The sequence below is a fragment of the Schistosoma haematobium genome, chromosome 5, assembly GCF_000699445.3.
Source record: "Schistosoma haematobium chromosome 5, whole genome shotgun sequence".
NCBI classification, from domain to species: domain Eukaryota; kingdom Metazoa; phylum Platyhelminthes; class Trematoda; order Strigeidida; family Schistosomatidae; genus Schistosoma; species Schistosoma haematobium.
The window spans coordinates 9,066,487-9,077,321 of record NC_067200.1 but is presented as its reverse complement, the minus strand read 5'-3'; the positions used below and the strand labels follow the sequence as shown (position 1 = coordinate 9,077,321).

Below are 10,835 nucleotides of genomic sequence, written 5' to 3'. Positions count from 1 at the left end.
ATATATATGATCCTCAAAGTCGTGCATGGAGGACAGCTGGCAGACGCATTCCAAGTAGGGACCGAAGTCAGACAAGGCCGTCTATTCTCCTCGTTTCTGTTCTGGTGGTTGACTGGATTATGAAGACCTGGACATCTCAAGTAAATCACAGAATACAATGGACAGGTTGGATGCAACTACATGATTTGGACTTCGCAGATGAATTAGCCGTTCTATCCCATACACCAACAAATGCATATGGAGCAGCAGCCTCTGTATCACTAGACATCAACATACACAAGGGAAAAGCAACAAGTTCAAATACAACACGGAGAACACCAACCCAATCACACTTGATGGAGAAACTCTCGGAGAGGTGGAAACATTCACGTACCTGGTCAGCAGCATAATCGATGAACAAGAAGGACTCGATGTAGACGTGAAGGCAAGGATTGACAAAGCAAGGGTGGTACTCCTACAGTTGAAGAACATATAGAACTCAAAAATACTCAACTAATATCACAGTCGGAATCTTTAATACGAACGTCGACAGCTTTATTGTATGGAGCTGAAAGTTGAAGAACTACTACAACCATCATAAAAATGTACAAGTATTTCTAAACAATTATCTGCGTAATATACTGAATGTGCGTTGACCGGATACCATCAGCAACAGCCTGCTGAAGGAAAGAACAAACCAGGTTCCAGCTGAGGAAATAACACTGGAAGTGGATAGGACATACATAATGGGAATCACGAAGCAAACGTTAACTTGGAATCCCGAAGGGAAACGAAAAATAGGAAGGCCAAAGAACACACTGCATCGAGAATTGGAAGCAGACATGAAAAGAATGAATAGCAACTGGAAAGGATTGTCCAGGACAGAGATAGATGAAGAATGCTGATGAACGACCTATGCTCCTTCACGACGGGTAACAGGCGTAAGCAATATATCATTCAGTTTGATCAGTAAGCTTTCTTTCTCATTCACTCTTTCCGCTTGAGTGACCAGTTGAGCTCATATCAAGGCAAATTATGTATCAGTTTCAACTCTGGCATACCACATGTCACAACATTATTAGCATCAATTAACCTTGGAGACGAATAGACATGAGATTAAAGCATCTCGAATACCTAATTTCTGAGAATATCTCTTACTCATGTGTTTTTATTCCTTTGAGGACCATATGCCAAAGGATACAGTTTTTGGCCGATTCTACTGAAGCTAAGATGAACAATTCTAATCATTCTAGCAGTTATCATCTAATTGCTGTGATTTAAATACAATCAACACATCAGTTCTAACGTCACACTGAAATCAAAGTGCAATTATTTCAACTGTTAATATGTGTTTCGAAAAAAATAGTCAACTTCAATCAAAAAATAATGTTTAAAAAAATTCAGCATCCTTGTACAATTTGTAGAAATGAAATGAAAGTTACGATAAACCAAACCCACTTCTTGACAAAATAAACATGAATTAGGCGATGAATTCTTTTACGATACAAGAACTGTACATAGTGTTTTCCAAATAAATTATATCGCTGTGCCTCTTTCAAGGTTTTGTTTAATTTCAGCTGTATATTTCCCATAATGTCGGTCAAGTAACTCATTATATCGTTTGTTACGCTCATTAATATAGTCAATATCAGCATCGGCATCGAATGGACGTCTCCGACTGTAAGCTTTACGCTTGACACCTTGTTCAATTATTTGTTTAGCTAGACGCTCAACAGCTTCAGGTGTGTCTTTGCGATCTGTTAATCCTATTGTATCAGCAGTTGGAAAGGCTAAATCTCCTCTGAAGAAGAAAAACAAACGTTTGTGCTAGAATTAATAAACATAACAGTACTAATCTAATCAATCATTATGTTCCTCTTTTTGTGAAAGTAAATCATAGCAACGTTGAATTAAAGACGTACGTGTTTAGCTTCAGGTTATCACCAACTCGGCATAGCAAGATAAAATTGTCAAGAAAAATGCTAGTGTAATAGAATTAACCAGCCGTATAAATAGTTGTAAAATAAAACAGCAACGAAATGCTTTATAACTTAGGATTTAAGGAGTACCTGCATTAGTGAGACTGATTCTGAACCATGCCACCCAAATTTTTCAAACATTGGTCACAACAATAACGCAGACCCCGAACAAGCAGTCTGTATCTACTTACACAGTTCAGTACAATAGTCAACGACTTGGCGGACTGATTCCACTTTTTGGTTTGACCGCCTCTAGCCTGCTTGGTATATCAGCAAACATTACACATCGAGTTAGGCAGTGGACGGACATACATAATACATGTACCTACCACCTTAGCTGAAGATTGACTGGCTTATCAGTCGACTTGTCATTTTTATCTAATACCCTGTCCTAACCTTAGCACTACCAACTCTTATCCCAAGATACGCTTCGAAATGGCACAAGGAAACATCTGTATAACCTAGAAAACAGTGAATACTTTATGAGCAGTTTATTGTACAGGACTTAATCAACCATGATAAATATTCAGATGAGACCAGGTTTGATTGTTTTCCTTGAGGTTCTTTGATGCTGGTGGTATTTATCATGACTTCGTGATTAACACAAGTACTAATTTGTAAAAATCTCACATAGGTAGGCGTAAGGGTGAGAAATTTTACTCCAGTAAATGATAAAAGTGGTCTAGCTTCAACTGACTCATGATCTTAACCATTGAAATTACTACAATCTCCACAAAAACCCATCTGATATTAATCAAAAATATGCTCACTAGTGACTGGCTTCACGAGGTATATCCTGGAGTTCTAGTGAGAAGTAGTGACCAATGGAGTTCAACCAGGTCTGTTGTGAGGTAGTAACTCACTGAAGACAATGGTGAATGTGTCGCTCAATTTCGTGGATTAGTTGAAGTTAGACATTAACACCGTTGGATGCCGGCTCAGTGGTTAAGTGCTCGGGCGCGAAACCAGTAGGTCCTGGGTTCGAATCTCGCAGGGGGCGAGGTCGTGGATGCGCACTGCTGAGGAGTCCCACAATAGGACGAAACGGCCGTCCAGTGCTTCCAGGTTTCCCATGGTGGTCTAGCTTCAACTGACTCATGATCTTAACCATTTAAAAGTTAATAGTCAGCATATGGAGTTAACTGTGAAATATCAGGAAGAAGCAAATGTGCGAATCAGTAGTTTATCATACAGTTAGTTAGTGCAGTTAAATCTATTGACATTTTAAATTGCATACACCCAGTTATTGATTATTTGCAGTTATTATTAGGAGCCCAACCAGGTAGGTTATATCTATCAATGAGCTTCATGAACTGATGGCACGTTTTGGTTTGGTAGCCCCTATCTTCATTCTAGTCTAGTCATATACAACAGAGCATCACTCACCAAGGTAGATGGTGGCTAGACATATATATGTTCTAAGATTTACAACCGACTTTCCATCTTTACCTAGTATACTATGTCTTACATCAACATTGGTCACATGTTGGTCTAAAAATATATGAGTAACGCTTTCAAGATACCCATGATTAAGAACTTGGAGCCTATGCACACTTTCTACTTTCATACACCATGATTCACAGCCCATAAAATAGAACAGAACGAACTGCTGCGTAGTATAAATGCTATTTGGTTGGTAGACGGATATCTCGTGTAAGACACAAGTGAAGAAAACTGGCAAACGCCAAACGGGCTATCAAAACATGTGCCAAGATTTCGTCAGACACCCACTCACCAAGGCTGATGAGACTTCCAAGATAAGTGAAGTGGTCGATGTATTTAGTTATTTTATTCCCCATCACCAGTTCAACGGTTAACCCAGACCAGTTTTGGAGAGACATTTTGCACTTAGAAGGAGAGAAACGGATCTCGAAAATGTTAGCATTGAGGACCAAGGGTCATAGTCAAAAATGACTTAGCAAATATCGGGTAGTTAGTTTTTCTACTATTACTACTATCAAGACATTATATCACTCGGTTTATCAATGAAGTAGCATTGTTAAAATGAAAGGCATTAGGATTGGAATAAAACGCGAGACTATTTTAATTTAATGTGATGTTTATTTATTCTACTTCTAATTTGATATGAAGTCTGTTTAGAACAATATCTGATTTGTTTTAGTATGATACTTATTCAGTATAATATTCTTTTATATTAACTTGGTGTAATATTTGTTAAGCCTAACATGCAACACACCGTGTTGATTCTGCGTAAAATGTATTTTTATACTTCCCTTATTTCGTTTATATATCATATTTGTTAACTAATCATCAATGCTAGTAAAATCTATTCAGACCTAAATAAATATATTCGACTAGAGCGACCAAATTTTCAGAAGATCAGTAAAACCTTTATTCTTTCATTAGATTTGTCTTTTCCCTATGTCGCCTAAATCTCAGTTTTCTTTCTGCTTTAAGTAACAGTTTCCACAGTTATAAGAAATAAAAACGAAGATGGCATTTTCTTTCATTCGGGATATAGGAAATATGGACCCTTCATAGATTCCATTTGAAAAATAATACAAAAATATGAAGGGCAGTGATTGGAGCGGGATTCGGACTTGGTGGTTAAGAGTTGAACACCTTTAACCTACGGAATTACGGCTCAATAAAAATAAATTTACAACATAACATAAAAATTCCAAACACACGCGTAACTTACAATTTTTCTTTCTCCTTTTGATAAGCAATCAAATCTGGTTTAATCTGTTTAGTCATTTTAAGATATTTACGATGTGATGCATCAGCGTATGTTGAAAATCCTTCATCTGTATTACATTTTTTTCTTCGTCTTATTTCAAGACGATCGGCGATTTCAGCACTAACATTTAATGCACGCATTCGATCTGGATCAATTTTTTGTTGATTACATTCCAATCTAAATAGTTCATCTTCTTCTTCCCATTGTAATCGTTTTTGTCGTACTTCCCAGTTTGATGGAAGTTTTGATCGCTTATCCTCTTCAACAACCTGAATATGATTAGATTTTCTAGCCTCATTCTAAAAAAAGACAAGAAACTCAAATTTGTTTTATCATAATAAACAATCACTGTAATCAATATTACACGTTAGTTCGGTAGTATAATAATTCGCAAAACTTTATTTATTTTTTAGTAGTGATAGTGATTGAAATATGTTTTGACGGAGCTAATACTGGGAGTATTGCAACGTTTGGACTTGTTTTACAGACTATTATCGTTTACACGTTTACTATACATGTACCTGGGTTATTGTATGAATCTTCCCATCTGTTGGACTCACTAACTATTGTTATACGACATACTGTTCCTTACTTAATTACGCCTGTTACTCCTCGTGGAGAAGCATAGGCCGCCCAACAGCACTCTCCATCCAACCCTGTCCTGGGTAATCCTTTCCAGCTCTTTCCAGTCGTTATTCATCCTTTTCATATCTGCTTCTATTTCCCGACGTAATGTGTTCTTCGGCCTTCCTCTTTTCCGCTTCCCTTCACGATTCCAAGTTAGGGCTTGCCTTGTGATGAAGTTTGGTGATTTCCGTAATGTATGTCCTATCCATTCCCATTGTCTTTTCCTAGTTTTCTCTTCAGCTGGAAGTTGATTGGATGGATGTTGAGTATCTTGCGTAGACAGCTATTTATAAATACTTGAACCTTGATGATGGTTGTAGTAGTTCCCCAGGTTTCAGCTCCGTACAGTAGAACTATCTTGCATTTCGCATTGAAGAGTCTGACTTTGATATCAGTTGACAGTTTTTTTCGAGTTCCATATGTTCTTCAATTGTAGGAATGGGGCCATTGCTTTGCCAATCTTTGTCTTTACGTCTGCATTTGATCTTCCTTGTCCATCGATGGTGCTTCCCAAGTACGTGGAGGACTCCACATCTTCTTGAGTTTCGCCATCAGGTGTGATTGGGTTGATGTTCTCCGTATTGTATTTGAGGATCTTGCTTTTTCCTTTATGTATGTCGAGGCTGCTGCGGCTACACTAGTTGTCTTCATCTGCATTTGTTCGTGTGTATGGGATAGAAGGGCTATGTCATCTGCGAAGTCCAAATCGTCTAATTGGTTCTGAGCTGTCCATTGTATGCCGCGTTTTCCCTCAGATGTCGAGGTCTTCATAATCCAGTCTACCACCATAAGAAAAAGGAAGGGGGAGAGTAGGCAGCCTTGTCTGAAAACGCTAACCAGAAAAATATTGTTCCTTAAATATTATTAGTTATTTATGAACCGTTTGATCCGATCTCGGCCACTTACGGAAAAATATGGATAAAATCCCCATACCTACGATTCATATGTATAAACCAATGTGTTTAAGATAGATATGCTGGGTACTTTAAATTTAATGATAAAAGATTACTTGCGGTGTTCTCATTCGAACCCAAGGAGCGGTAAATGCTTGTATTGACGGACCACTAACATTTAAAATTATGTCGTCAGTGTACAAGGTTACTCCTGTTAGTTTACGAGTCCTATTGGTCAAGTTAAGTAATAAGGTGGTAGATGGACTAGAATACTCGGACTCGAAAATACCAATAAGAGATTCAACTGCTGCACTTTTTCATGAGTTATAGACTACGAAGTTGCAGGCTTGGGAATATCAAGAGATTTGACAAGTTTCAGCGTAGTTTGGCTTGTGTATATACTGTGACGTTTTAGAGTGACATTTCTTTTATTAAAATACAGTAAATAGACAGATTGACTACTTGGAAAGCTTCAAATTGTTGGTTTCACACGATTGTCATATGACTGGATCTGACCTTAAAAGTGACGAGTATATGACGATCGTTCTCATTAGTTTTACTTAACCTAGTGTTACAATGTTCACAATTTAATTGAACTAAATACCAGTCTTTTGACGACTGATGTTTTGGTCACAACGCTTATATCAATTGGATACAAAACAAACTTTACTTAATTAATATAAGAATTTTCTGACTAATTAATTGAATAAATATAATGTACTTCATAACTGTGTTTGATTAGCAAGACGATGAAATTTAGTGCAGCACAGTATGCGTGTGGATTGTCAACTTAAAATGATGAGACATTGTTGACCCGTAACATGTAAAGCTGTTGAATTTCCCTCAGAAATTAAGATCTTTGAGTATTATTTTAAATGTAAGTATAATCTTTGTTGTTACGGGCTAAGTATAGTGATGAGTTCCATACTTGTTCATTTATTAGAAGACAATTGAGGAATACATGTCGGTTCGATTTTAAGACAGAAATTGATATTTAACTAAAAAGCTAACAGTATTGCAAATTAATAGGAATATACTGGTTAAATGGCATACACGTCATATGTGTGTAAAAAGGCATAAAGTATGGATAACCACGAAGATGATTCAACACCCCAAACGCCCTGGTACAACTAAGAGAAGAGTGTCAGCTCTCCTCTCGAAATGCTCTCACATGGCCACGTGCATACAACCACTACCAGGGAAGTCCTATTCACTGCCTTCTCGTGGCCGAGGTGTTGTTTATGAACGTGAGAGGACAAAAAGGGAATATCCGACCCTTTAACGTGGTTGGTAGACATACAGGATCCACCTAGGGGAGTTGGAAAACTTTGATTCCAAACCAATGGTGTACATGGGCTTCAAAATACTAAGGGAAAAATGGCGTATGAACCTATTGTAGGTCACTGGCTACCATGGGACTGCATCTCCTTACGTTGCTCCACTGTATTGTGGATTAGACCTCTAGGCCAAAGATTCGGGGTGTGGCCCCCTAGGAAAACCATCTGCTTCGGTTTGGGCACCCGAGCAGTATCCCAGACCTTACACAAATCGGATGATTTATGTGGCGCGTATATATTTGGTGCTTCCTTGTACCAATGTTTATGTGATGCAATAAATAAACAAACTTATTTTTAGAACGTAGGCTATTATTACGGCTGTTTAGAAGAATATATGTTTTATATAAACGAATAGAGATCTCGAACCTACCACTCTTAAGTGAAGTTCCCTGAGTTTTTCCATATACTTTGAGGACCCATTGGCCCCGGTTGTGGACATCTTTAGTCTATATAAACGGATAAACAAAATTAATAACAATTATCACTATAGAGTTTTGACTGGATTATTTCAAATAAATGGATGATTAGGTGTTTCATTCATAATATAAGAGATACCTTGACTCAAATAAAAAAGCATTCACATGATTGAACGTATTACGATCATATTGAATGTTCTACCTTGTTCTTTCGTACCATGTAAACTTGAGTTGATTTAGTTCAGGAATTTATGTATTTTCTACAGAAGAAACTTACACTATGCTGTTAGACATCTGAAATCTAGTTTACTAACCAACAGCATATTACAAACATACTGGTATTACCATAAAATTAACAGACATGCGCCCTGATATGCTTTATTTGAACAACAAACTGTCTCTGTAGTGTGTTCTATTTTGAAAGCCCAGTTGGATCAGATTAGTGTGAGAACAAAGCATATAAAGCTAGTCAAAATCCAGTCGAAACAACTAGCAAAAATATCTGTTTTATTAAAATGTCTATTCATACACCTAAATGACAAAATGAAGTATCCCAATGATCAATCTAACCCACTGTCCTAGAAAAGAATTGAGAGATTGAAACGCACGCGTAAGATGACATGATAAGTTACCTTTCGTAGAAGATAGCCTAACAAGACAGTTATACTACTAGATTGTAGAAGAAACTTTACATAGACGTCTGATGCATGAAATAACCTATTCGATCAGTTACTGACGTCGAAATCCTGACTGAGGATGACAACAAAACACTGGAAGCGCTGAACAACACCCGTTACCAATGAGAGCTGAGAATTGTGTGATGCAGAAAGGAAAATGAAGACGGAAATCTTTGCATCACACGCGTTTTTATTAAGACTGAATCTTAGTCGTCATTCAATAGGGGTAAGAGAGCACCATTAGGCACAACTTACAATCCGAGATCAATAACATGGTACGGTCAGAACACTAGGGATTTTCCTAACCACTTAAACAGAGAAAGTCGTTTAGTTTGAATGAGAGCTTTTTCCAGCGTTTACTTTGAGTAGAAATGCTCAAAATCCATCGCATAGGAATAAATAAAACGAGGGGAATTTATTGGGAATAAACGCTTAATAATAAAATAACCTAAGTTACTATCTCAAGGACTTTTACGACGTAAACAAATGAAGCCTGAGTTATATCATCCGAACCACGAAAACCAACATCTGGAAGACCTGTGTAGGTTTGAACTTTGAAAGACCTTATAAATGGCACAAATATATCCGAGAGATTTACTTGAACTCCAAGCAAAATGAGGGTAATTGTATATATGTACCATTCTTTGAGTGGACTGATGTCTGCCTGATGTCCTACTTCAAGGTAATCTTTTTAAAGAAACTAGTTATATGCGAAATATACGACGTTATCTGTATGAAAGCATGAAGATTTAAAGGTGTTAGTGTAGTGATGCAGTTAAACAACTGATGAATCGTATCACTATACATTACGTGGACTCGTGCTACCCAAAGTAAGAAACTATAAAGATTTAGGAGTCATATTAAGCAATGATCTCAAAGCCACTAGTCACTGTAAAGCTGCTGCTGCAAAAGGCTATAGGGTATTATGGTCAATTCATAGGTCTTTCCAGTATTTAGACGATGAAATGTTTAGATTACTATACCCGATTTATGTGCGACCACATTTAGAATACGGGATTCAAGCAGTGTGTCCTTGTTTCAAGTATGAAGCAGATATGCTGGAAAGAGTCCAAAGACGAGGTACTAAGATGGTAAAAGATTTATCTGGTCTGTCATATGAAGACAGACTGAGACACCTTAACTTATTTCCGTTATCTTACCGTAGAATACGGGGTGATCTAATATTGGCTTATCGTATACTGAACGATGACCTTGATATTAACATGTCTTATCTCTTGCTTCCGTCTAGGACCGATCATTTGAGAATACATTCGAAGAAAGTTCCAAAACCGAGATCAAAACGTTTACGTCTGGAGTTCCGTTTCTCGCACCGAGTAGTGAATTACTGGAATTCTCTACCGGAACACGTAATATCAGCACCTGCTGTTAACACATTCAAAAAGAGATTAGACCTCCACAGTATTACAAACTGCAAGGATCATTATAGGTCGATAGACCTCCTATCCTTATTACTGAAGACTGAACATTACCAACAGTATTTATAATTGCTAATTAACTATGGGAAATCCAAAAGCCTTAACTTTTTAATCCAACCCTAATCAACTATAATTTTTACCACCAATATGGATTTAAAGTAAGTTTAAATTGTTAGTACACAGCCTGTTCTACATATATGTAGTAAGAAAAAAAATTCCCTGAAGTTTTTTAGTTGATATATAATGAGAATATAACCTCAAACTTCATTGAAAAGCACACAAAAAATTGTTTCTTATTACCACGATTAAAATTGAATGTTTTCAGGAGGGATCCTGTAAACAAATAAGTGTGTCTCAGTAGATGAGTAAAGTAACGCACATTACAAAAAACGCCATGACTTCTTGTACAGTAAACAATATCTATCGATTCAATTCAGCATCCAATGATAGAAATGTCAGATCACTTGACTACGTCGGTCGCTGAACACGCTTTGACGTACGGCTTTTTAAAACAGAATGTTCGTAGATTGATCAAAGAGTACTTTGTTCAGAAAGACGTTACAACGTGCTTAGAAAAAAGGGATCTTACTTCAAATTCGTGAACCTTCTTCCGATAATTTTAAGACTTTGACGTGATGTCATACAGACAGTAGTATGCGAAACGTAATCCCATTGTGTTCTACGGAAAGGGAATAAGGATGAGGCATTTCTTGCCCTAATAGACACATTATGGTAAGGTCACTGAATAACGTAAAACTCACTTTTTTGAAACATTTGAGAACATCAGCAT

The 10,835-nt window shown here is 37.1% G+C and overlaps 1 protein-coding gene across 2 annotated transcripts; it reads right to left on the bottom strand.

Moving 5' to 3' along the window:
- Positions 1-1,230: 1,230 nt before the first annotated feature.
- SYF2_1 (pre-mRNA-splicing factor syf2) lies at positions 1,231-10,835 on the bottom strand (the record flags this gene model as incomplete). Of its 2 annotated transcripts, none has more annotated exons than XM_012942540.2 (4): positions 1,231-1,780; positions 4,621-4,958; positions 7,887-7,962; positions 10,807-10,835. In XM_012942540.2, 4 exons carry the CDS (start codon positions 10,833-10,835, stop codon positions 1,516-1,518), a joined length of 708 nt encoding a protein of 235 aa, XP_012797994.1. In that variant the 3' UTR covers positions 1,231-1,515. The 2 variants fall into 2 exon arrangements, with proteins under 2 accessions (XP_012797994.1, XP_051064849.1); XM_051217448.1 differs by lacking the exon at positions 10,807-10,835 and adding an exon at positions 10,346-10,542.